This window comes from Vidua macroura, chromosome Z, assembly GCF_024509145.1.
Source record: "Vidua macroura isolate BioBank_ID:100142 chromosome Z, ASM2450914v1, whole genome shotgun sequence".
NCBI classification, from domain to species: Eukaryota; Metazoa; Chordata; class Aves; order Passeriformes; family Viduidae; genus Vidua; species Vidua macroura.
Window position 1 is genome coordinate 64,697,178 of NC_071611.1, and position 27,738 is coordinate 64,724,915.

Genomic DNA, 27,738 nt, shown 5'->3' on the forward strand with positions numbered 1-27,738 from the left:
ACTAAACACCTGTCCTATGCTTTTCTTATGAGTATGTGGAGGAGCTGAGGTTTTTTTTCTGTTTTCTTGTTTAACTAGGAGTAAAAAGCTCTGTAAGAGGAAAATGTTTCCCTTTCTTCACTATACAAGTATTTGTCCCAGCCACTCAAGCAGTACATAATGGATTTGACAAGAAACTTCTCAGCTGAACTATTTGTAAATAACATTTTGTTGGTGACAAGATTGCAGTGGCAGGCCAATTATACAGAACAACTCATTAAATACCTACAGTGCACTATCACAGCTCTCCTCTTCCTCATTTTGTCAAAGTTTAAACTAAGCTTTGGCAGGACTTTCAGACATGTAATCAAAATATGGCAGAAAGAGACATGGCAGTAGGAACAAATTTAATGTGGGCCTTACTGAGAGAGAATGTAGAACAGGAGCCAGCCAGGCAGGCTCTGTCCTCAACAGAAAACAATTAGATAAAAGTAACAATAATAAATGTTACTTTCTGTAAGACTCATTCAGAAAAGTTTCATTTATTTCTATTATTCTGGCAGCACTTTCCCTAAAAAAGTCTTTAGGTCTTCCCTCCTGTGAAAATAAGATTTCAGCTTTTCACAGGCATTTATAAGCATGTTCCTGCCAAAGTGAAATAGAGCTTTGCCACGTTTTAAGCATGAGAAAGTTTACAGCCATCTCTACCAAGTTATCTCCTTAATATATGAATTCCAGAGGTACTACACCCCTTCAGACTGCAGTACAGAGTGTATAATTTTACAAGTGTTGTAAACACCTACAGTTTGGCTCTTGTTAATTAGTTTTACTTTCCTAACTACAGGAAGAAGGTCTTAATGCTACTCAGAACTTTGGCTTTTTTTTTTTTTTTGTTAGACCTCCCCTTGTTCTTAAAGCAATAAATGTAGTACTTTGAAATGTATTTTCCAACATTTTTAAGCAAATTTGCCTGTGAAATCTGCCTCCTCATGCCAGCTGCATGTCTGCATTAGTCCTTAGCTGAATTATGAAACTGTATACCAACATCTCAGTTATGTTTCTGAAATAACTGCTCTAGCAACAGGATCAGTAATTTTCTTTTCTCCTTTTCTACTCAGTTTAGCCTTCTTACTTACTACAGAGCATAAAAATAGTGAGTTAAATTCAGAACATCTTCCTCCTCTTCAGATATGACTAGTCTGCAACATTTACTAGCCCCTTTAAATCTTCAGTGACTTGCTTACAACTCCTCTGGGAAAGGAATAAAAGTATTTGCCCAATATTCCTAATCCAATGGCTCAAAAGGAGCTAAATTTCACTCATTATCTCTGACTCCTGCTGCCTTTTTCTAACCAGAAGAATTCAAAGCATAAGTCACTACACAGCAGAACATTTCTGATGAATCAATTTCATGTCCAGTTGGTTTTGCAAATTGCTTCTTTTGTCAATTTTCATACTGTATTTTTCATGTTTGGAAGCTGATCAAAGTATTCCATTAATAAGCAAGTATTAACAATAATTTTAGTCTTGTGTGGGTTGAGGTTCCAAAGGATTCAAATTTGGTAGCAAGAGGTCTATGCAGTCAATCTAATTAGGAAATGAGTGCAGCTCATTATGCTGCATAAAGCACAATCACTACAAAGCAGCTATTTGGGAGAGCTACACTCCCACGTTAGCCAACAGAGGCAGACTAGCAAGATTGGTATCTTTAGAAAGGAAGTATCATTAGTGGTAAGATCAATGGTACTCTAATAAATGAGAATTTCATTCAAAAGGCACCCCAGGTATTATGAAACAAGGTCTTTCATACAAGAAAAAGTATTATCGCTGTCAGAGACTAGTTTATGTGACATGAGTAAAAAATGTTTCCAATCAAAGGCAAGAAATGTGCATGATTCAATTACAATCCTGTAATCTTAAGGTTACTAGAATTATTTTATGCGTGGGAAAAACACAGTAAACCACTGGTGCTCTACAGCAAAACTGGTATCAACCCCAGGGCAACTTCTACAGAGGATTTCAAACAACTGTGGGGTGGGAAACACTGGGAAGAGAAGACTCCAATCAGTCTGATTATTTCTCCTCTTTACACAAGAACATGACACTTCCAAAAGTGGGCTGATGAGAACTGAAGGCCTTTCTTGGTCTCTTCCCTCAGCTGGGGAATTACTGCTCAAGCATCCTCACCACAGTTCTGTCTGATCATCCCACAGTTCACTGCAGGTATGTGGCTGATGATCATAATCCTCAAAACAATACAAGTATTTTTTCGGCAGGTATTTCCTGAAAACATGCTTTTCTAATCCAGGGATTATCCTACTGCTAAACTGCAAATCCTTTAACGTAAATAACTGCAACAATGAGGCAACACCGATAGAAGTCTTCTGTCATCTTTAGTGTGAAGCAGTCACTTTTCTTAGAAAAGCATCAGTTATTTCACGAAATTATAAAACCAGTTGAAAACTGGATCTCCCAACAGTGAAAGCCAGAAACCTTTGACTATTACTTTCCCATGCAGGAAAGTCAATTACATAACGACTTTGCATAAAAAATTACATAAAACCATATCAAAATACATCCTTGGAACGAACATGAAAGGATAAAGTTAAAAACATTCTCTATTTACCTACAGATACTGCAATTCCTACGTAAACCAATGTAGTGATTAAGATGGCCAACAGCGTTCCTTTAGGTATGGCTGACTGAGGATCCTGAAAGAAAAATGTCAGTGGACAGTGATGACAGAGGTCAATGCACACTTGAGTGGTCGTGAAGAATGTTTTACAATTCACTACGTACCGCAAGGTCCCCCGAGATATTTGCACCAGCAAGTATGCCAGTTGCAGCAGGGAAGAAAATAGCAAACACAGAAAAGAAAGTTTCTTCTTGTCGGAAATCCGGTCCAAAATTCTCCATGAATATGTCAGCTGCAGGAGAAGATTTAAATCTGTCAATATTCACATGGAAGCTTAAGTATTAACCCATTCCAGCCACCATCAGACCAGTAAAAAAGCTGACAGTCACAGACCTTCTTAAAACTAAATGTAGAACATTTAAGCCCTAATTCATCACTTCAAGTCAAACTCAACACAGTAAACTTAAGCAGATTTAAAGGCAGAAAAAATACAGTATAATCTAGCTTTTTAAAACTTTTATATTCAGCATTAAGCAATATTTAATTTTTGACCCAATTGCAGAAGTTAGAAGAAATCAGTAAAAGGTATCTCACAATTAAACAGGACTATAAGATATATTAGATGTTTCATTTAATTATAGCAGCTTATTTTGCAAAAAAAGGTATTGTTTACCATACTGTAAACTGTTCCAACATACCGTTATAACCAAAAAAACCTTTGGGCTTCTTGCTCTCCAGAGGAATAAAGGTTCCTATGACAAAGTCTCCAATAGCAATTATGAGGATCACCAGCAGGACTATCTGTGCCTGAAACACAATGACTGCTGTCAGACAGAAGAACTTGTTCTTTCCACAGTATCAAGTGCTGTGCTATAAAATGTAAATGTTTACTTGATTCCAAATTCAGCTTCACCTTTTCAGCATGTTCTCTGCAAAAAAATGAGGATAGCTGGAGAGAACTTGTACAAGGATTCTTAATTAAGAAACAGGAATAATTTTCAAATTTTATGCCTAATCAAAAATATTTACTATTACTAAATGCATCAAAATTATACTTCTAAAGACAAAATGCTTGAAATTACTAATTTCTCTATATATAAGCCTTCCAGAAGGAATGCATTTGAGGAGATTCAAGAAATTTACATGAAAATAGCCAAATGCAACACAAATGTTACTATTGCATTATTAGCCATGGTCATCCTTTGTCTTATGCTTTAGTATGTGGTTTCTAATAATTTTATTACATCCAGAATAAAACAGCTTTTGTTTCCTATTTTATGCAAGGAAATTGTTTATTTTGCTACATTCTCGTGTTCTCAACCCTTACTTAGGAAATTAAATTGTGAACTGCAACAATTATTTCTTAATTCCTACTTTGAGACTTCTTTTATTACAACCTAGATTTTTAGTCAGTTCTCAGCAGAACTATTATGAGCCCTACAAGAAGTACTATGACCAAGAGTATTTTAAATCATCCAATACCTCAGAAGTGTGAACAAAGATAAATCTAGGCATTGTAAGTATGGTTCAGGTCTTCCATTTAAATAAGCAATCACATTGCTGGTATCTTTTGAGTTATTTGATTCCTTAGAAAGGAATGCCAGTACCTTGGGGGAAGCTATTTTTCAGGCCTACGATCAGGAGTTAATATGCAATATCACTGTGGCATTGTTCACGCCTACAAAAAAAAAGTTTTCAGTTCACACAGCCTCTCAGGAAAACAGGGTGGAACAGTGATAAACAGAGCAAAACAGCCTGGAGCAGATTTAGAAGTCCACCTGAAGAAAACAGTTTGTGCCCTGTATTTAAATCTTTGTAAAGCCTCAAGAATAGGTGAAAGGGGTGAGGTTACAGCTGGGTGCTTACAGAAGTCTTCAGTAAGACAGAAACATAAACATGAAGTTCTCACAGAAAATTGCCACAAGTGGATTTTTCCAGTAACTAACACAGGCTTCTCCCTGAAGCTAGGGATGTTTGCTGACTATCACACTTAAATTCCAAAGTCTGAAAGAATGGGCTTCTAAGACTTCAACACAAGGAGCTGAGCAGTAAACACTACAATCTCTAAAAAAGACATTTTTTAAAGCAAACTTCCCTTGAATCAGTCCCAGTCTCTCTTCACTTTTAGATCTGGTTCAAAGGCATTATTATAGATTCCCCTGCTCCATTTTCCAAGGCATTCCCTAAGACATGGGTAAGGCATAGGAGAACACCACAGATCAAGACACAGACATTGGTGTTTTGCTATACTGAGTTCTATGTTAGCCCACATGAAATGCTTGTTTGACAGGCCAAGTTGCCTATCATTGCTCCCACTTGCCTTCTTCAATGACAGAGAAACCGAGTCTTGACTTTTACATTGAGGACAGGACTTTTGAAAGCTACCCCTAAAATAAGGATGGCACTGCAGTAATACCACAATTCAGGTTTGATGCAGTAACATTAAGCAGAGGTATTTTCATGCAAACTATTGTTATGTAACTGCTCATGCTACACAGCAAAATTAAGATACTTATGACTTCAAGTGGCAGCAGCCAGAAGATTAATAGTAAATAATTCTTTCAAAACAGTTCAGAATAAGGAGGTCAGCATTATTTGCAGTTGGGTGTACACAGAGAGCATCACAAATTCAAGTTATAGACAGTGAAGGGCTACTACAGAAAGGTAAACAGTTTTTACAGAAGTTCAGTTTAGAAGCTCATGCCAAAGTCGATTTCTGTAAATTCCTTTTGTCCCCAGAAGATCCAAGTAATGCACTCAATCTTCAGTCACTTCCTGGATCTCTATTTCTTGGAAACAACAATGATAAAAACCCTCTCTCATTTTATTATAAATGGCATCATCTTCTTGATGCAGGAGCACAAGAAACTTACAACACTTCATGAAGAGGTTCCTTCAGCTGCCTCTCAGTGAAGAAAATAGGAGCTACTGTGATATAAATGTAAGTTGGGAAGGAAGCCCCAGTGAGAGGCTCTTCTCATTTTTTTTTTTTTTTTTTGAGCACATTAAGGACAGATATTCAGAAAAAGCCTACAAGGTACAGGAAACAGAGAGCAAGCTACACTGCCTCATAATGCCAAGCAGGAAACTGGTAAGACAGAAAAGCTTCTCTGTTAAGAACTCTTCAGTCAGAGCTGGCCTAAGACTGTATAGCCACAAGGTGAGGGAACAGGGATTTCTCTCCTACACATTCATCATCAATGTTCAAAACCCTTCTCTATGCTGGGTCTAGTGAATGCATCCCAATGTCTGGCTGTTTCCAGGTGAAAATCAAACCAGAAGAGAATGAAAGAGAAGGGAAGCCAGCCCTGTGTTTTTCATCCTCAGAATTTGCCTAAAGCTCACAGTAAGGGAAAATTCCCATGCTGAAGGTCTTACCTTCTCTTGTGGTATACTTGCCCAGAAGAGGGAAATACCATTAAGCTACTTGACAATGTCAGTAAGAGTGGATTATGCTGGAGTTTAGGTTCTCATAGATGCTGAAGCTTCCAGTGAAGTGTTTTGAGATCTGAAATGCTGTTCAGAGCTGCACATGCTAGACCAAGACTAGCCAGACCAAGAGCTACTGCATAAAAATCAACTGACTTCTAACGCACCATCACGCAATACTGAATACACTGAATATACTAAAAATAAATCAGGCAGCTAAGGTACAAAAATGGAATCAAAATTATGAAGCAGAGAATAAAAAAAAAAGATAGGAGTTCCTTACTTTTGCTTCCCACTCCATTCCTGCAATGGAAATGCCCAGCAGTATAACCACTGTGATAGCCCCTATGATTCTGATATCATTCATTTCATCAATCATCAACGTTCCATTTTCCTAACAAAACAAACAAAAAAATACAGTCATTTACTTCAGAACAAGCATTTTATTCACTATAATTTATTAGTGGTTAATTTGCACACCAAAAATTTACTGATTGTAAATTCCCTTTAAGGATGTAAGTAATTTGGGGTTTGCCTTGTTTTTAGATCAATGAATCTTCCAAATGGAAATTATAAGGGCTGTTCAGCCTGGAGAAAAGGGAGCTCCAGGGAGACCTTACTGCCATCATTTAATATTTAAAGGGGACTTACAATAAAAATGGGAACAGACTTTTGGATAGGGCTTGTGGTGACAGAACAAGGAATAATGGTTTTAAACTAAAAGATGGAAGATTTAGGTTAGATGTAAGAAAGAAATATTTTACAGTGAGGGTGGGCAGGCCCTGGCACAGGGTGCCTAGAGCAGCTGCGGCTGCCCCTGGATCCCTGGAAGTGTCCAAAGCCAGGCTGGATGCGGCTTGGAGCACCCTGAGATGTGAAAGGTGTCCCTGCCCATGGCAGGGGTGGCACTGGGTGGTCTTTAGGGTCCCTTTCAACCCAAACCATTCTGTGGTTCTACCTGGATGGGGGATGGATTAGGTGGCCTTAAAATGCCTCTTTCAAACCACACTATTTTGTGATTAGATGAATCAAAACCCATGTATGATATTAACTTTACATAAAAAATACATACTTTATATACTCAAACTTTCTATATGAAGTATAAAACTTTATATATATAGTATAATCAATATTAGCACAGTCATCCATGTACCTTGAGTAGCTCGACAACTGTCTCTGCAAAACCAACAACATACATTGCCACTGCCACAGCATTGGCAAACGCAAAAATCAGACCTATGGCACCACCAAACTCTGGCCCCAGACTTCTGGAAATTAAGTAATATGCTCCTCCTGAAAGGAAAAAAAAATATAAATGACAAAAAAGTCCTCTACATGATAGAGTTTATAAGAGACAGTCATCAGCACTTTAACATTTACACAAGCCAGAATCTACCCACTCTTTATTCCTTGATGTATTAGAAAATAACCCTTAACTCCGTATTTTAGGGACAGACATGCTGAAGTTTCAGGAATGCATTTCAAGTTCTTAGGAAAAGAGACCAGTTGGAAATAACCATAATTCATGCACCACATCATGTTACTGTACTTAGGTATGCAACCAGTTCTATGGTTTAAAAACTGCAGAACACAATCTGCAGTATAACTGGGCTTTTTACTTCAAAATGCTCAAAGCTCTTGTGAAGCCAAGATCAAGGAACTGGCAAAGCAGACTGAAATAAACCCACTGAAGTTCTAAACTTCCAAGACCTGTTCCTTAAAAGCTCTGTTGTTAAAAGAATTTTCTGCCCTCCAATGGCACTCTCAAGAGCCTGTTCTTTGTATGTATGAGCTGGACAAGAACAACAAATCCCACATGACAAATGAAAATCTCAGTATCTGGAGTATTACAGGAAGGTAAAGTTTAGAAAATGTAGCAAAGGCTTATTCCTCAAACTTAAGGCTTAGAAGCAACAAAATCCTCCAAAGCTCCAGTCTCAAATAACTGAGTGCATGCTAAAAATCTGCAACAGAAAATGCTTAATTTCACTGTATTAGGCTCTTGTGGAAATCCTATATATGTACTCAGCCTGGCCATACTCTGTATTTCTTATGTAACATTTAAAAAAATCTTACTGTAATGTAACATTTTCATAGGAACAATTGTTCCTATGAAATTCTACAGTTCTTCCAATTCAGCACTTCAAATTTTCTAAGGAAGTATTAATTTTCAAGAGTGACTTAAAAAAAAAAAAAAAGCTCCTATACAAATGGGAAAACCTGATATACATCATAGAATTAAAAAACAGAAGGGCATTTAGAAACTAAGCTTGACATAATGCTAACACTCATAGCCGATTTTTCCCTTTGGGTCTGTTTATTTTGTGATAGTGAGGCTTTTCTCTTCATTCTTAATTTTAATGAAGATAGTTTTATTAGCTCCTACTTTAATTTCACTGTGGTTTTTTTCCCTAGTAGCAGTCTTGTAATGTCATGAAGCAGTTTGATCACATCAGAGGCACCAACCATTTCCAAAAATAGCTGACACCACCACATGAACCATGGAAGAGAATGAAAACCATCAGCCTCAGGAAAGCTGGAGTTAACTTTGGAAAGTTACTTGTGTGAAGGTTTATTTCAGGACATGAACACATACAAGCACACTCTAAACCAACCAGTGCGCCTCAGGAGAATATTAAGACCCTAAACATTGCTGGGTATGTATCCTTAAAAACGTTTGTATAACAAATTTACACCAATAAAGTTTCTTTTACAGCATAAAAGCAAAGTACTAGTTCAAATCTAATTAGTAGGCTAGCTATGGACTTTTTGTTAATTAAGAGACTGTTAATCACACACAGAACACAAGGAAACCTTTGCTCCTCAGCAGCATTAAAGTGTGTACTCCAGAGTGAGAAATGCTTAAAAGCTTCAAGAAAATAGCATTACCTCCTCTTACAAACCCATTTGTGGCTATTGCTGAAGTAGACAGTCCTGTAATAGTTGTCACAACAGTGGCCATTCCAATAACCAAAACAGACAGACCTTTTGGGAAAAGAGATGAAAAACACTGTAAGCCCTGCAGTATTAAGGAGTACAAACTGTCAGCTTAATTTCATTTAAATATTCAAGTCTTGCAAATACAACACAAATTTACTTTCAAGCAAAAGACTTCCTCTTTCCCCTGTAAGGATATAAATAAAACTGGGAAAAGATTCTCTTTAATCAGCAAGGTAAGAGCTAAATTCTAGAGATCAATCCAACACTTTGAACATATTTGCTTAAATACTACACAGTCTATATGCAGGGTTTAATAACTAGAGATCAAAAGTTTATTTCTACAGTTCACTAAAGAACTTCAAATGTCAATTTTAAAATACCTGCCTTGTACCTAAGTGAAAAAGCCTAAGTAACTGCTTGAAGTTTTTGGTAAGATAAATTACCATAAAAATTGGCAATATTAAGGTAACTTCCTATTCCTGTTTGAAGTAAAAGCTCAGGATCAACATGTCTTGTGGACGACATTTAAAAGTCACTGAAATAAAAATACAGCATTAGTACCCATACCTATCCCAGCTTGTCCTACAATCCATGATAGTCTGATGAAGAGCATCACACCCCAAATATTTAACATACATCGTACCTAGGATAAAACAGAAATTTAACATGGATTAGTTCTTGCATCTGCAGTCATTTTCACTAATTCTTCCATTCAGTTTTTAATGTTCTTAAAATTATCTTGCTGTATTTCCTCACCACTTTTCAAATTACTTCACAAGAATATGATGTTATCATACAAGTTTAAGTTTGGTTAAAAAAAAGGGGACTTAAATATGTTTAAAAAGTTATTATCTTAAACACAGAGTTAAGAGTAGTTCAATATCTGACACTTGTAGTATGCCGTAAGCAAACAATAATAATAATAATAATAATTTAGACCCTAACCTTTAGGATCCAAAATTCACACTACAGAATATATGACTTATAATAAGGTAGAAGTCTGTGATGATTGTGAGGTCTAAAACCCCAGTTTGCCTCTCCCACAAATCTCTCTCAAAAAAAAAAAAGCACTAAAGCAACAGCATAACTTACTGTTCTTAAAAGAACAAAAACCCTGCTGCAACTTTCCATTTCTGTACAACACATCTCCACAATAACAGGATGGAGAGGTGTGCATTTTTTTTTTCAAATTCTTGTATTTGCAACTCTTAGATCTCAGTAAAAACAGAGTTTGCATTGTACAGAATTTAGACAGGAGACTAAAAACAGATCTTGGACTTCTCACTTCCCTAAAGAGTAATATATCAACCCTAAAAACAAAGGAGATAACCTCTCCAAACCACAGAAGTACAGCATGTATTTTTCTACTACAGTATCTGTTTCCTTCTTGGAAATCATGCAACATAAAAACTCTCAAAACCTGTGCTAAGAAACCATAAACCCTTAAGAATTAAAGCCATTAAGTATTTATTGCCTTAAAATTCAGGTGAAATAGGAGCAGCTCTTCCTAAAATTATGGCATTTATCAGACCTCTCATACATATCTTTGTACTACACTCTCACAATGCCTGTCAACAAAGAAGGTGGTTGGAAAAATTTGTAAGAATAGACTAGCACCTGTAAGAAACTGAAGAACCATATATCAAACTTACCAGCACACCTTTTATCCAGCCAAACTTGACCACCCCTTTGCTGTCAGGTGTGTAAGCAGCAGCTGCATCCCCAGCTGGTGTGCCCTCCTCACCATTTGCGTAGCCATCCTCAAATGGCTCCTTGGAAAACACAAAAAAGGTTTGTATTTTGTGTGACTGACAGAGCAGAGTGGGCAGGTGAAACTTATCTTGTAAAAAAACCCCCATCTTGTGTAAACAGAAAAATAAAAAGAATTATATGGCAGAAGTTTTGAGCTGCTCCTTTATGTCCCTTGCATGACGCACATCTCTGACTTAAAGGAATGTAAAACAAACTTACAAGAGCAAACCATTAACAGCCAGTGTGGGAAGTATATTCAAGAATTAGTTCCAGATCCCTAAAAAAGTCAAATACCTGGTCTGTAGAAAAAGAGCTGAAGATTTCAAATGCACAAGAAATTTTACTTCTTAATCTGAAAGCACAGACTGCTCTACCTCAAGTTGCTGGTCTCTGCTGTAGCATTTCCTGTAGCTCAGACTTAGCTGTCATTTGATCAATTTTTCAGGAAATAAATTATTCATTTCCCTGTAAACTATTCTACTACTCTTTGTAAGCTGATGCTGCCAGAAAGAATTATGGGAGATTGGCATTTCAGGGAAAAGGAGGGAAGAGAAGTCTCTTCCCAACACTGCTCTCCATTTAAATGAGAAGGACCACAGATGGAGAAAACATCAGTCCCATGGACAAAGGCCAATTTATGTCTTTTATTTACAATTCAACTCTCAACTTCAAAAATGCAGAAAATCTCAACTTTAAGTGTAAATTGAAAATATATGTGTATACACACACATACATGCTTGCTTAAAAGGCAATTTTGTTTTGCCAAGCGAGGAAAACACCAGAAGATTTAAATTCAAGGATTTCCTACACTTGCTGTAAGAAAGCAAGAAGCACTCTAAGCTGTTAGTTTATCCAAGGCAACAAGTATTAAGAATGGATACACTAGAAAGACCCTGAACAATATTCAATAAACCAGCTTAAGCAGCATACTGTGAAGCAGCCTGCATCCCAGAGCTTAGAAAACATTTGACCAATTAGAGGTTCAATCCCAATGAGGTAAACCCATATTTGCTAAGTAAGACACAAAATAGAGTGGAAACAAATAAGGCTTTTAAGTGTATGCAGGCAAAGACTAATAAAGATTAGAGTGAGGTATTTTACCAAAATCTGTCTACTCTTGATACATGAGTACCAACTATAGCCTCAGCACAGGGTCCAGAGGAAATATTTCTAACCCTGTCAGTTATGAAGGATGTCATCCATATGCTCTTATAATCAGCAATAAACACACAAACCAGATTTAAAAAAAAAGATCATGTCAACCTTATCCAAAGGTCAGTAGCACAGATTCATACCAGTGCTTCTCTCACCGATGTGGATTTATGAAATTCTCACAGAAACAGATACACCTGCAACACATCTGGTGATCGTAAGGCACAAGCCTTCCACTGTTATGCAAAATCGTGATCAGTTTCCAGATCATTACCTTTAACAGTTTACTCTCTTAAAGAGTACATTATATTGGCTCCAGAAGGGATTACAATTAAAAAAAAAAAAAAAAAAAAAGAAAAAAAGATGCCATCTTATGAGTTACATATTTATTCCTCCATGCATGTGTGTGTATGTATTACATACACTAAACAGAGGACAAACAGAAACCCAACCAGGAGTTATCCAGATTGCTGAACTGCAGCTTTCCTGGATAGAACTAATGGCTGTAAGTCTTGGGAGATTTGTGTAGCCTTTCACCAGATGAATCTATTGATTGCTGATTATTTGTATTCAGGCACTCAAGCCAAATCAAGTAGTGGCATATAATCATTTAGAGTGGTAAGAAGAACAGTGAGGACCAAAAAGAGAATTACAATGCTGCTACATTTCAGAAATGCTGACCTGCCTGAACCAGAACTAAGAAAACATCTCCTACTCAAGCCTGAGGCTCATGCCAGAAGAGGATTAGCCAACCACCTACCCTGCTCCAATAGCTTAGAAGTGCAGAATAAAATGTAAAAATTAATTTAATAAGCATTAATGTATCCCTTTATGACTTCTTTCAGAAGTGTGGAGGAAACAAACAGGAAAAAAAAAGCTGCATTAAAACAAGGGGCAGATTATAAACATGTTCATAACTATGCCAAAACCTCAAATCAAGCATGAGACAGTAAAACCACTTATTACTTGTTCATATAAAACCCATTCTTATTCCTCACAGAAAATCATCGCATTATACTTGGAACAAACTCTATTTTAAGCCATTACATAAAAGGAGTTACATTCAAATTATCTAAACAATTTTTAAGCTTTGGCCAAAAAAACTTGCCAACATTAGATAACATCTGCTATTACAACAACATGCATCATGTCTGTAATAACAAAATTGTTCTCTCAGAAGACTGCTCAGGGAGGATCAAGGAACAGGAGGAGGCATCTTTTATCTTCATGTCTTAAAATAGTGAAATGTGAATAAAGTGGTTAATGCCTTTTTTTTTGAACAAGTTTGGAGTTTGTTTGCTGCAAGTTCAGGTTTGGTAAGAAGGTGGAGAAATACCTTTGTATCTAGTCTAAGAAAGGATCACATAATTCATCATGTGAGCATCATGGGCCAAGTACTGGTAAAACCTACACATGTTGCCAACATGACCCCCAACGGTCACCCCAAAACCTCAACCACCATGTGGCAGCTACACGTTTTACTGTACTGCTCAAACAAGCCCATAGCTCAGCCTGTTGTGTTCTGGGGAGGAGATAATGGGTCACGACTGGTATTCTGAGTTATCAGTTACCAGATCAGCTCCAAGATACTGCACACTGTGAACACAGGAAAGTTTTGTTCTGTGTGTCTTGTCTCTCCACACCATGCAATATTTCTTAGGAAAATATTTTGAGGCACAAGCAAAATGTAATAACTGAAAGGTTATTCCTGGTTATCAGTGCTGGTGGGTGCCCAATAAAGCAGCACTGAGAACACATATTACAGAGTGTGGGCACAAAAGAATTTCACTCCAGAAGGCTCCAAGTTCAGCCCTGTAAGGCGATTTTAAGAAAGCACCACTGTGGTCCCAGCTGTAAATCAAGCAGGCGTAGTATTTTTCATGCTCATGTTCATGAGGAAACAATGCTTCTACTAAAGTCAGACACTGAATGGAAAAAACTGCCCTAGCACTATTTTAGAACAGCCAATACATGTACGATAAGATCTTCATAAACAGTAAAAAACACTAACACACTGTGGATTTGGTGGGGGTATAACAAAAGGGGAAAGAAAAGCGGGTTTAGAATTTCAGATCAGAAACAGTCTTATTAATGCAATTCTTAAAACAAAATAATCAGTCCAGAAATAGTCATGGTGTTAATTTGCGCTGTTAAAGGAAAATAACATGTATTTACAAGCTGACAATTCTATCATACACTGAGAGGACTTCAGACAAGAAACAGTTAATTTCTGCTCCTACACAGATAATCTACTATTTCATCTCCAGTGCTGGATCATAACAGTAAGTTATTTGTGACAACTGTGAATAGCCTCCACATCTATTAGAAGTAGATTAGTAACGAGAAAATACTTGGTATTTTGGTAGAAGAGATCTGAGATTTTTCACACACAGCCTGTAATACACTGGCACATCAAAAAGTTCAATAAAAATTGCTTTATTTAAGAATTCTTGATAGTGGTGTATGTCATGCAGCATAATTTTTTTTTGTGGTAAACTTATCTAAATCCCATCTTACTGGCAACATACTTGGGCTATGTTGCACCGTATGAGGTAATACCAGAATAAACACACATGAAGTATTTTCAAGAATCACAACTTGGAAGCCACAAGTAAAGGGAAGGACCACCAGCAAGTTTGTATATAAGTCTATTTTCTGTCACTGTGAACTGCCTGACTTGGTGTGTTCCATGTAGTCACTGACTTCTTTAGCTAATCCCTCCCATTGCTATTAGTCCTGTGCAAAAACAGGAGGCCAGAGAAGCACGTCAGACTACAGCGTTTAACTGCTTTTCCCATTCCTCAAGCTTGGCCAATTACAGGTTTAACATATACCATGTAATATGAGGTTCTTCTCACACAAACTCCCTAGAAAGGCTTCACAACAGCAGCTTCTTCTCGTCTTGGCAGGATACAGTACTGAAGCTGGTTTCAATAGTTTATATTATCATACTGCTAAAAATCAAGAGGCTAATCTTTTCAAGCTGCAGCTTCTGCAAAGAATATAAAAATGGCCTTCCACTACATCTAATCAAGATGCTTACACTTAAAACTGCTTTGTACCTGCCTTCCAAATTCTGATACTATACCCTGATACATACTTTTATTCTGATTACATACCTGTATTCTGATACTGAGCACAGCTCTCTCAAGCTTACTGAGAACAGAAAAAAAAAAAAATAAAGGAAGCTACCCAGAGAACCATCTTTGCCCAGAGAGTACTGACAGAACAATTCTATGCTCTCTCACACATCTGCAGTCCTTCACTGTGGCTCACAGCTCTACTACCAACCTGTTCAGTAGCCCTTACAACCACAATTTCTTGTTTCCATCTCCCAAACAATGCAGGCATTGCCATTTTAAGATGTTTCTTATTTTGTGGAAGGGAAGAAGCAGTAAAATGTATTGATCCAGATGCAGCATGCCATCTGTCTCAACAGAGGAAGAATCATTTGGAGAGATTATAATCCCAAATATCCCAACTCCAGACCTGCACGCTATTAAGACTATGGCTACAAAACCTATTCTTTTCAGAATTAACACAGTTCAAAACATATATGAAAAAAAGAGCTTATAAACATTTATTTTGCTTTTTTTTCTTTTCTAATTAAAGGACAGCCAGTGCATAGATACAGTAAAAATGACAGAATAAAGAAAGCTATCAAGTTATGTAAGAATTACTAGACATTTTGCCTCCAATGATGGTAACACTTCAAAGGATTTTTAAACACTACCAAAAATCTTTTTCTTGAAAGAGCAAATGAACTTTTGGACTCTAGCTCCCACCACTTGTGACACTTCCAAGGAGCTGAATAAAAGATTTTAGAAGTTCTAGATATATTTCACGTATAGAGTTAACTGCACAGAATAATCCTGCTGCTATGGTGTTTACCTCTGATATAACAGAACTTTTGAAAACAGTGTGTACTAGTACAAGTGTGATGCTGTCTGATAAAGAACAAATAATAAGCTAGGTATTAAATGTTGTTTGAAGGACACCAAGCCATATCAAATGAATCTGTTCTTTAAACGTTACTTTTGCAGCATGCTGATAATTGTAGTCATAAAATTCCCAGCTTTTGTATATGGGTGAGTTTGATAAGCTGTTTTTGTCTTTTAATGTTTTTATCCACATAGTTGTGAAAGAGATCAAGAGGACTGAGCTTCCCTTCCAAAACACCTAAATCTCCACTGAATGGCTTTAAGCATATTGTTGTCCAGGGACACCAGACAGTCTTATGGTAAGTCCTTTATCAAGAAAAGCCTTGAGTTTGGTTGCCTTAGAGTCCAGAATATTTCAGTACTTAAATATGCAGGAGGAAATAGAAGTTTTCACCAATCTTTGACTCAAGCTGGTGACACCTACTACTGTTTGTAACCATTTTTTCAGGAAATCACTTCTCAAGAGAGGCTGGGATACTACTTCTAACTTTGCTCGTAAACTACAAATCACCGTTGAGTTTTTAACACCAAACTTGGAAAACACCTCTGCCAAGTCTGACAGTTTTCAAGTGGTTTTGTTTCCTGTAAGGGAAACAAGCAACTCCAAAGGGAGGAAGCATTGCAGGTAATGACTTTTAAAATATCTTACTCTATGTAACATTCTCTTAAAAATGAATCTGACTGGTCAGTATTTTGTAAACTAGTCGTGCTCTGCTGGAATAACGATGGTGACATATATGGAAACTAAGAACAAGCAGGCACAACTCTCAACTAATGCTTTGTAACTGGCCTCATATTGATGAAAGAGGAATGAAAGTGTAAGCTCTAAAACAGATGTAAGAGTCTGAATCTTTGGTACTCAAGACAGGATTACCCCTCACTTAGAAACCGCTACTCAGAAAGACAGTATCTTCCACAAAACACCTGGAGTAATTGACAGATTTCTGATTATTTATTAGTTAAAAATAGTTTACCAAGCTAACGAAACAGATTCAGATACTTGGGTTTTTCAGGAGTTATATGGGAAACTTGACTGATCAGCACTGCTCCCAGTGGGGGAAAAAACCCAGTCAGGCAGCACACAGAAAAAAAGACCACGGCACAAAGACATGATCAAGACACCTCAGACTGCCTAACACCTTCTTAGCATTTCCTTTAAAGAACTAACTAAAAAAAAATTACTACTATCAGGGAACAAAGACTAGTCATTGCTGTTGACAGCAGTTCAGAAATTTCAGCAGTCATATTAGGTACAAACAGGAATTAATTATAAATTCTATTAGCAAATTTGCCATAATTCCCACTCCAGGGTCTTTACAGTCATAACTTAAAAAAAGCCCACTAAGCCATTAAATGGCATTCAGAAGTTACCTAGAACAGCAGGAGATAAATGGCCCAATAAAACACAGTCAGTTCTTAAAACCTGGGATTCGTTGGAATCAAACATGAACAGCTATAATCATTGGTTACTCACCTCAATCAATGGAAATTCTTTGTAGGTTTGCAGCCAAGAGACCAAAACTTAAGTGCCTTGACTATATTACCTTCTCTACAATTATACATTTAAAAAATAGTAGCAAATGCCTTTGGCATCCACTTCCAGAGATTTTAAAAGAGATTGCATCAAACACTGAATGTTAATGTTATCTTAAGATGAAATTAAAGAGTGTTGTACTGTGATTGCAGCAGAGCAATTTTAAACAGAAGAAATTTATAGTTGCAATTAACATGTCAACTGAAGGATTAGCTGTGTGTCTCTGCCATCAGCTTGTATTTCTGTCTTGCACACTGCTTTTAATAGAGAAACATTAAAGTGTGTTTTTTTATGTATGTGCATATATATATTGTATATACAATGATTTTAAAAGCCATTTTTACTTTAATTACTTTAAAGAGATTATCATCCACTCACTCCCCCAACTCTTTACATGTAGTATGATGTATTAAATAAGTTAGCAAGACAATCAGGAAACTTACTCAGGCAATTGGTTGCAGCTTAGTTATAAATCCTTTCTTTCAAGGTGGTATACTTACCAAAGGATAAACAGGAGATTTGTTTATGAAGACTAGGACTATTTTAATGTCTTACATGAACACGGTTTTCTTGACAAATCTCTTAAGCTTACTGCATGAAGGCTACATCCCTCTGAAGCAGTTTTGACATGTGATAAAGCAGCAAAGTTTTGCTGGCATCTACAGATGTCATCTACAGATGTATGCAAGACCAGTATCCCATCAGAAATATAAATATTTGCTTTTCCCTCCAGAAAAAAACATTAATTCAATAATGAGAGCACTTTGCAAAATAAAGAAAACTTCCCCACATCTTTACATCTTGATTCATACATCCCTCCTAAGCACAGGATGGTATGAAAATTCTGGGCAAACTGATCATGAAAATTAGAAACAAACAAGAAAAGGCCTTTGGTCAGTAACTGCAGTGGGGAAGACTCACAAGGCTTATGGTCTGCACTCCCAGAAATTTTGTACCTAAAATAAGGCCTTCCTGCCAAGGAATAGTCAACATGGTTTGCCACTGCAAAAACAAAACATAACAAACCCCCAAAAAATCAAACTTCTCCCCCTAAAAAAGCCCAAACTTCCTTTTCCAGTCTCTCCAGTTATGGTTAACAGAAAGTTGCAGGAGGCATGACTTCCTGCACAAGGGTAGGGGCAACCAATCCCTTCAATTTAAGGGAAAGAAATACATGGAGTCTACTTCACACCTGAAGAATGCACCTTCATTTCTGCACTGATGTGTATGACTCTTCCCAGAACCACCACTGCATTCTGAATGATCTACAGAATTACTCCTTACTGTGTACTGAATGCAATATTCCTTTGGATATCCATTGTCCTGGAAGGAGAAACCACACTTCACAGGAAAAGTGGATCCAGACTCTGAACACAGGTGGTTTTCACACGAGTATCTGAAACACATAAGCCTGATACACTCCAGAATGAAACAGATGCAGCACGTGATTGCATAAGAGCTGAAGTAAATCCAATCAGGAAGCCTCCTGCAGAGAAGTTTAGCATACTCAAGTGCAGTCCAAGAAATACAATGTTCTGCTATTAAGTACAAAGGAGAATCCATTTCAGTCTTGTCAAGAAGCTGTTTTGGACACATCAGATTTCCAAGTCATCACAGTTCAATCCCAGCAGCCCAGCCCCAAGCAGGCACTTGCTCGTTGCCCCACCAGTGGGACTGGGGAGAGAACTGAAGGGTAAAAATTCACAGGTTGGGGTGAAGACAGCTCACCAGGGAAAGCCAGATACACAAGCAAAGCAAAACAAGGAATTAATGCCCCGCTTCCTACGGCTGGGCAGGGCTGTTCAGCCCCCTCCAGGAGAGTAGGGTCTCATCACATCACAGTGACTTGGGAAGACAAACAGCATCACTCCCCTTCCTTCTTCTCCCCCCCAGTTTTTATACGGAGAATGATGTCACATTGCCTGGAACATTCCTTGGGTCAATCTGGGTCATCTGTCCTGGTTGTGTCCCCTCCCAGCCTCACATGCATCCCCAGACTCCTCACCAGTGTGGCCACAGGAGGAACAGGAAAGACCTTGGCTCTGTGCAAGTCATGCCCAGCAAAAACAAAAAGAAAAATTCAATTACCAACCCTGTGTCCAGCACAGATCCAAAACAGAACCCCACACCAGCTACTGGGAAGGAAATAAACTCCACCTCAGCCAAAACCAGTACACAAGTCATCTATCCTCCACCCAAAAATGAAGGTTAATTTGAGGCATTCTTGCTTTTAACAGCTTTTGGTTTTCATCTACTTCTGCAAAACATGGTGCACTTTCTATTCAAGAAGTAGGAGACAGGAGCAAATGCAGCAATAGCAAAACCCTAATAAAATAACCCATTTCTATTAGAAGTCTAGCTCCAACATAATAAGTTCCTGAAAAATTACATTTTACCTGTTGGCTTACGACAGACTAAAAAGCCCATTGAAGTAATCCTAAAAAAATCATTTAAGTACCACCTGAATTTTTAATGTCATCTTCTGAAATAGTGAATGCAGCTACAACACAGCCCCTGAGCCAGCAGTGAGCAGGGATGGTATGTTCACACAGATTAGCACCACATTTCAGCCAAAGTTGCCAAACTGCTTACAGTTCAAAGGCAGTATTACTCAGAATAGTCTTAGGAGTCTCTGCCATGTAGACTGACAGACCAAATTGACTAGCATCACAGTTCCTTCACAGCTGAAACAGACAGAGCTATTTTCTTTGAATTTAAAAAAACCCAAACAACTGAATCATCTGAAGTAGGAGCAGTGGATTCAAAGAAGGGAAGTTAACTAGCGAAATGAAGATGCAAGAGATAACCCCTCTTATTAAAATTGAGCTTTAACTTAATTTTTTTAGAATTTCTTTGCTCTTTTTATCACCTTATCCTTAAATCAGTCGAGTTTACAGATAATACCTCCAAGATTACTTTTTATACATAAATGAAATGTCAGTAAGTTTGTCAGGTAGGGTAAGTGCAGAAATAAAACCAAGACTGTTCATGCACCTGAACTGCAAAAACTGGATAGCTTCCAAAACTCTGAAAGGCAAATAATTTGAAGCCAACTAATTAAAAAAATTCTTAATAGTAACCAATGACCATAGTGTGACTGTTATTACTTATACCAAGAAGTGGAGAAAATGGGTTTGTGGCTGCTCATAAATGAGTATTATATGAGGCTTTAGGAAAAAATCTGAAGAATCCAACAGAAGATGCAGTACATTGGTTTAAATTACTCCAAGATACTGATCTTGCCAAGCTCCTCCCCTCCAAGAATGTGCTTCAAGAATGAAAATCATTTGAGGGCTAATCAAGTACAGTACCAAAAGGGAAAAAAGTTAATCTGAAGATGAATTCTGCAGCACTTTCCTCTTTAACCATTTCTAAAACAGTCCACTGGCAGTGTGTCATTTTTTTTGTAAAGTTAATAAAGAGAAAAAAGAAAGTCTGAATTTCATCTTTATATCACTCTAAGTTTTACTTTGCACTATACACATTATTTGTACAGTAGCACATATATATAACATTTTAAAGTAAATTAATATATTTATATTAGGAGTGCACACTCAAGTGTTTTTATTGATGCCTGTGTGCAGTGAAAAGACTGTGGAGAACCCTTAAGTATTGGATCAGGGAACTGGATCACCATATGCAGTGCAAGATTTTGCAGCTGAGGGGGGTGTTGGCTTTCTGTAAACCAGATCAGATCTGTATCAGATCCAACTAAGATCTGTGACAGCAAAAAGATGACTCCTTTCAGCTATATAGCTCACACTTGTGCTGTGAGCTATATAAGCTGCTAAAGGTTCAGTTATTTCCAGCTTCCCCGGGACATGGGGGAAAAAAAAAAGTAGCAAGAACAATATTAGCAGTTTGCTGAACATATGTCATGTTTTTTAGCATTCCATTCTGGACTAAAGACTTATCAAAGATTCAAGAGATACAAGCATCAAGCAACATAAAAATACAAATTATACAAGGTCTTTATAAAATACAACCCCTGGAACATTAATATTATTTACTGCTGCAAAGAGAGCAGTACACTGTTTCTTTCCTTGATAAAGATAGTTGTGCTTAAATGGGGTATCAGGGTAAGTAAACTGAGGATTCTCAACACAGGCTGAAAAAGCATAAAAACATTTCTCTGCATGACGCAAGTAAAGCCTCACTGAGTACAGGTGCATTAAGGTCACTGCTGTTTAAAACTGATGAAAGAACAGTTACCAATTATAGGCTTCTGGGACATACAACAGCACCGAGACCAAGACTAAGAGAGCTTCTCTTGTTTAATTTTAGTACAGTGAACTTCAAATTCTACTCACATATATGAAGGACAGCAAGAAGGAAATGTAATTTAAATTAAAAATAACAGGAACTGAAGAAAGAAAGAGCTCCAGACTGTAGACAAGATTCAGCAAGGTGGTGCAATAAAAACCATCAGCAAGAGGGTCTCAATCTTCTGTGAGAGGGAAGGAAGGAGCTCCTAAAGACAGACCTTACATAACAAGGTCAACTAAACTTGATATCCTACAATCATCTTTTACCCTTTTATGCATCTTTTCCCGAGTTCTACTTTCATTAGAGGCTAAGCAAACATAAACCACGAACTGAAAGAAAATATAACCAAACAAATATTAGAGATGCAGCAGCTGTTCAACATTCTCAAGACAGAATAAATTTTCTTTAGAAAGGCAGTGCCATTCACAGACCTTTTCACTGTGCTTATGTTAAACATTTGAAGTCATCAGGTCAGAGGAAAAACTGCAGTGTTTGAGAAAATAATTAACAAAGCCCGAAAGACAACTGAGAACAATTAGAGTCATCCAGCTTGAGTAAAAACAAACAAAAAAATTTAATTTGTATCAGAGCTACCAGTAATTACCTTTTTTCTTACACCTGTCTCCAAATTCAAATGACAGGTGCACAGATTTTTGTGTGGCAGGAAGCAAAGGACACTTGTGTTTTTAAATACTCTGGCTTTTCTTTTTGTTTTGATTTATAATTTGATCCGGATGGGGGTGGAGTGGAGGTGGTGTAAGGTGATGTATCTTCCTCTGAAATCAGTACCTTACCCTGTCAGTGCTCCCAGTGAGTATTTAACAAACAGCAGAGCAGAGCTGCCAGCAGAGGGCTTGGCTCACACCACATCCACTCACCACAGCTGCGAGGGACTGCACAAAGATCAAATCAGAACCACTCAAATACAGCGAGATCTAGTCTTAAGGGGAAAAACCATCACCTCCCCAATTCACTCAATGCTACACAGAAAAATACAAAACTATTTCAGTGGGTTACAGTGTGCAGGTCTGAATACCCTAACAGTATACATTTGTCAGAACAATAAGGTCTGTGATATTATGACATAGTATTGATAAACTGAGGAGCACAAAGGCATGTCCAGGATTTCTACGGGCTGTATCTTTATGTACAGATGTAGCTGACCCAAGAAAAGCTGTAAGACAGGAAAAAAAATTAAGAAAAGAATACTTTTTATCCTCCCATGGTCTGAAGACAGATCCCCCTCAAGAGGGCAGGGGACACCACTGCAACAAAAACCTGCATGCCATGGTATGCTGACTTCCCTCCCACTTCTTTTCTAATAAACATCCTCTCACCTCAACATCTCTGGAGACCAGAGCTCCTCCAACATACTCCCTTTATAAGACAGCAACTGCAACAGCATCACCAAATTCTCTTTCTCATCTCTCTAAAGCAGAGAGAAATCAATACATACCAACTGGGTAAGGAACAGATTGATCACCTTAGTTATCTGCAGCCAATGACATACTAAGACAACATCCCTCACCTGGAGTTTAGTATGATCAACCAGGACCAGTGTTATGCAATTAATCCACCTCAGAGTACTGCAGCATCACTCAGCTGTGTTTCCACAGCCAGTTTCAAGAACAATCCCTTTCCTGCGAGAAAAGACACTGCTGGAATGACCACACAAACACCTATCCCACTAGGTCTGCAGGACAAACCCTTGTGAAATGGGATCCCTCCAGTACATGTGTGTCTGTCTTCCTCAAAACAGTCACTCTTCTTCCAACACTGCTTTTCTGTGAGAACAGAATCAGTAGAAGTGTTAGACAGATGAAGCTTCTAAACAAAGTTAAAGGAAAAAATCTGTTCTATAATTGGCACTGGCATCGACAATGCTCCAACGTTGCCTCACCTATTAAAAGCAAACGGAATACCACGAACTCTAACTGCTGGATAAAATAGCTGCATTCAAAGCAGTGAACCATACTGCTGGTAAACAGCTTTGGATCATTCTTTACACAAAGTATCTGCCATTCTTGATGCACTGGGTCAAGAGCAGAGGCACAACAATAGGTTGTGCAAACTTCATGTAAAGGGTACTAGGACGTACCAGCTACCTTGCTCAGACATACTGTACATGACAAATTGGTACAAAACCCACAGCTAAAGAGCAAGGTTAATTCTTCAAGTTACTTTCCCAAATGCACAGAATTATTCAACAATAGAGACCTGCTAGTCAGCAGGAACTGAAGTCACTTTGAGAATGGAGACAGGAAGACCCCTGGAAACAGTAAAAAAAAGAACAACAGCTTTGAGAACATCTTCCACATAAAAGTACAGCATCCTCTTGATTTAAAAGTTATCAGGGCTCTGTGTTCACAAACCAAGTACATAATCAGAGATGGGCTGTATTTCATACTCTCATGAGACTGACACGAGATTGCCAGGAATGTAGGTATCTGATGCTATTAGCATGCAGAACACACCCTTATTAAAAGCTTTTGTGTTCACAGCTTTATCTGGAAAGTATTTTGCTAGTTGGAAGCAAAAATAATGGCTTCCCTTCTTCTTATAAGCCTAAGTAGCTGCTAACACCATAATTGCTTTGTACATTAAACATCCTGTGATAGAACACTTGAGTTACTCCACTGAACTTCAACTTAAAAGTCTGAAGCTGACACTGTGACCTTCTTTAAAAATTAATACTTAATATCAAATGCAACCAAAATTCCATATTCCACCCCAATATTTATTTGATGGGAGGAGGGGCCCAAGCAGACAGGGCATGGCTTTAAAAAAAGAAGTATCTTCACATGTACATCTATCCCCACTGCAGAACGAATTAATGTCATTTAAGAAATTAATAATTTGACTTAATTAATACTCGCTATGAAACTGTTTTGATAATGATCCTGTAATTAGGTTGTCTACCACTCCTCTATGCCACAGACTACAAAGAAAATTCCTGGTCATTAATTTCTTCTTAATAACGAAATTACAATTTTAGAAATTGTATTTCCAGAATACGTTATATTCTGCACTGAAATATCTTAATGGTATCAAAGAGCTTTCCACAGTGCTGCAATATTAACACACTGAAAAAGCTATCTGCCAACCTCAGAAATTCGAGAAATGTTCTGCTTACAAGCTGAGTATCCAACACCTGGTCATCCCATCATGGACCAGGAGTCAGAAATCTGGGGGAGCAGCAGGACAGAAAACCACTGTGGTTTCACATGTACTATGAGCACACATATATGTGTTTTATTTATAGTTTACCCAAGTCCAAACACATGGCAGTAATTGCCAATTCTGATTTCATACTAACTTAGAATCAGACCACATATCATCATTTAGGTCCATCAAAAGAGAACCTGGAAGGCAGGAGTAACTTGCAGTTATGGTTAGTAATTAAAATCTGACATCTAATCTCAGATGTCACAAATAGGTATCTTTGTAATACACCAACCAGTTATTTCTATTGGAACAGTTCCACACTCAGTGTCAAAAATACACTTAAACAATCACCACCACTCCCCAAAAAATCCCCAAACCCCACACATCAGTGCTGATGCACTGAGCAGCCTAATAATGGTGTGAAACAGGTAAATCTGGAAAGAACACACATTTCCTCATGGAACTCCACCTATAAGGAGTGAAAAGTGGGATGAAAAAAAAGTTCTGGAAACAAAATATTCACTTCCTTGGAATGTGGCTCATGCGTTTCTTTATTTCCCTAAACCCAGGAGAAAGACCTCACTTAAAACACTGGCTCCCGAGCACAGCCATACACCGATTCTCAAACTGTGAGAAAACAGTACTGCAAGAGCTTAATCTTTATCTGGAGTTAGTTTAGTGACAATAGTTAAAAGAAAAAAAAAAAAAGTCTAGGAAATTAATTTTACGTTCAGCTAAAGCTGGTCTTCTAGCCAAGCCAGCCTGCAATGCAAAGAAGGCTCTCACTGTCAACTCGTCTCAAATAACACATTTTGGACTCCTAGTCCAAAATAGAAAAAGCCTGAGACGCACAGCTCCGAAATTTTTCAAGCCTTGACCGCGGCACAGGAGCCACCGAGCAGCCTTGGGAAGCCTCGCTCAGGATCTGTGCCTGTGCGGATCCAGCAGCATCCGATCCAGATCCCATCGGATCCAGCGGGCTCTGCCTCGGAGACGCAGAGACAAACCTCCAGCCGCTACAAAGCAAGCGCATCCTTATTTATTTACTTCTTTTTTTTTTAGCGTCTCTACCAAATGTTTTCACTCCCCTTCCCGCACTAATTCCCAAGGCGAGCCCCCGAATCAATACCCTATCTGCTCGAGGCGATTTGGAAGTGGAAAACCTGTAAGAGATCGCCGCTCGGTGACGAGGACTACAGACCTACGGCTCTAAATATCTCTCGCACTGGGGGACCATCTCCCAAAAGCACGTGTGTGTGGGGGGATGGATACCACTGCGTCAGGAAAAGACAAAAAAAAATATAACAGAACTGAGACGCAAGCTATGCACGCGCGATATTTGCGCCTGCTGGGGGCTCGGCGAGCTTTCGCTTTTTTTTTTTTTTTTTTTTTTTTTTTTTTTTTTTTTTTAAGCTTTCCTGCCGACACGCTCCGAGGAGCCGCCGCACCCCGGGCGCCGGGGGAGCCCGGGGGCCGCTCTCACCTTGTCCAGCTCATCGTGCAGCTCGGCCAGGCTGGGCCGGAGCAGCTTCTCGCCCAGGTCGGCAGCCGTGTGCCGGTAGTGGTCGATGCGGGGCACGGCGTCCATGGTGTTGTGGCCGAAGGTGCGTAGGTAGTAGGTGTTGGTATGGGTATCATAGTAGTAGTGGTGGTGCCCGCCCGAGTGCAGGCTGCCTTCGCTCATCACCGTGTCGCCGCCGTTCTGGACGCCGCTCACGTTGCCGCCCTCCGAGCTGCCTCCCCCGGGCTCGCCGGGGCTCTCGCCGCCAGCCGACGGGTCCACGAAGTTCACCCGAAACCTGCCCTTGGCTTCCTCGCCTCCCTTACCCACCGCGCCGATGTCCCCGCACGACTTGCGGGGCCCCTCGGCCACCAGATCCACCTGGAAGCGGCTCTGGCTCGGCGTGGGACCCAGCGGCTTGCCCAGCGCATCCTTGGAGCCCTCATCCCCCGCGGACCCGGCCGCCAGCTCCTTGCCCTCCATGCCTTCCCCTCGCTCTGCGGCCGCCACTGCTCCGAACGCCCCTCCCGGCTGGCGGCTCCTCTGCTTTAAGCGGCCGAGCAGCGCCCCGGAGCTGCCGCAGACACAGCGCCGCGCCCCGCCCCCGCCGCAGCGCCAGGTGACGGTGCCTCTGGTGCCTCCGCCCGATCCCGCTCTGCCCGGGCAGGAGCGCGGTCGCTTCGTCGGCTGGCGCGGCCGGAGGGATGCGGGGGGGAAAAAACCGGCGGCGCCGCGCAGGCTCCGCCCGCTCCCGGCTGCGGCGGAGGGGGCGGCGGGAGCGCGTCCCCAGCCGGGCGGCGGCGGCTCCTCCTGCCCGCACTATGGCGGCCCCGCCGCATCCGCCCCGCGGCGGCGCTGGGAGGGGCGGGGGGGCCGCGCTGCGATCCCGCCCGGCACGGCCCCGCCGGCCGCCGCCACCTCTCGCGAGAGGAGCGTTGGGGCGCTCGGAACCGCGCGGTGCTTCATAGAGCCCGGACCCGTCGGGAGCCCCCGAGAGCCCTCAGGCACCCACCGGTCCCTCACACACCCCCGGAGCCTTCACACACAGCCCCGGACCTTCCATACACACCCCAGATCTCCGAACACACCCCCGGAGCCCTCACGCACCCTTGACCTCCCATACACACCCCTAGATCCCCTCAGACACCCCCGGAGCGTTCATGCACCACGGACCTCCCATACACGCCCCCAGATCCTCTCAGTTCCCCTCACAGTCCCTCACACACACCACCAGACTCATACGCACCCCCAGATCTCTTCAGACACCCCCTGATCCATCACACACACCCCCATACCCGGACCTCTCACACACCCCCTGGGCCCCTCATAGATACCCCCAGTTCCCCTGACAAACACCCAGAGCTCTCGCATGCTTTGGTGCCTCACACAGCCCCTTGGACCCCTCGCACACCCCTAGATCCCCTCACATCCCTCCTGTTGCTCA

The 27,738-nt window shown here is 39.7% G+C and overlaps 1 protein-coding gene across 2 annotated transcripts in view; it reads right to left on the reverse strand.

Annotated features, from left to right (window-relative positions):
- SLC12A2 (solute carrier family 12 member 2) overlaps positions 1-27,019 on the reverse strand; it is a 52,351-nt gene extending 25,332 nt beyond the window's left edge. For both annotated transcript variants that reach the window (XM_054003409.1, XM_054003408.1), the window contains exons 1-9: positions 26,277-27,019; positions 10,636-10,755; positions 9,551-9,626; positions 8,933-9,028; positions 7,197-7,336; positions 6,327-6,437; positions 3,313-3,421; positions 2,779-2,906; positions 2,606-2,690 (exon numbers count right to left, since the gene is read on the reverse strand). In XM_054003409.1, the coding sequence (XP_053859384.1) occupies positions 2,606-2,690; positions 2,779-2,906; positions 3,313-3,421; positions 6,327-6,437; positions 7,197-7,336; positions 8,933-9,028; positions 9,551-9,626; positions 10,636-10,755; positions 26,277-26,777 (1,366 nt within the window). In that variant the 5' untranslated portion in view covers positions 26,778-27,019. The remainder of the gene's footprint in view (positions 1-2,605; positions 2,691-2,778; positions 2,907-3,312; positions 3,422-6,326; positions 6,438-7,196; positions 7,337-8,932; positions 9,029-9,550; positions 9,627-10,635; positions 10,756-26,276) is intronic.
- Between the last annotated feature and the right edge of the window lie 719 nt (positions 27,020-27,738).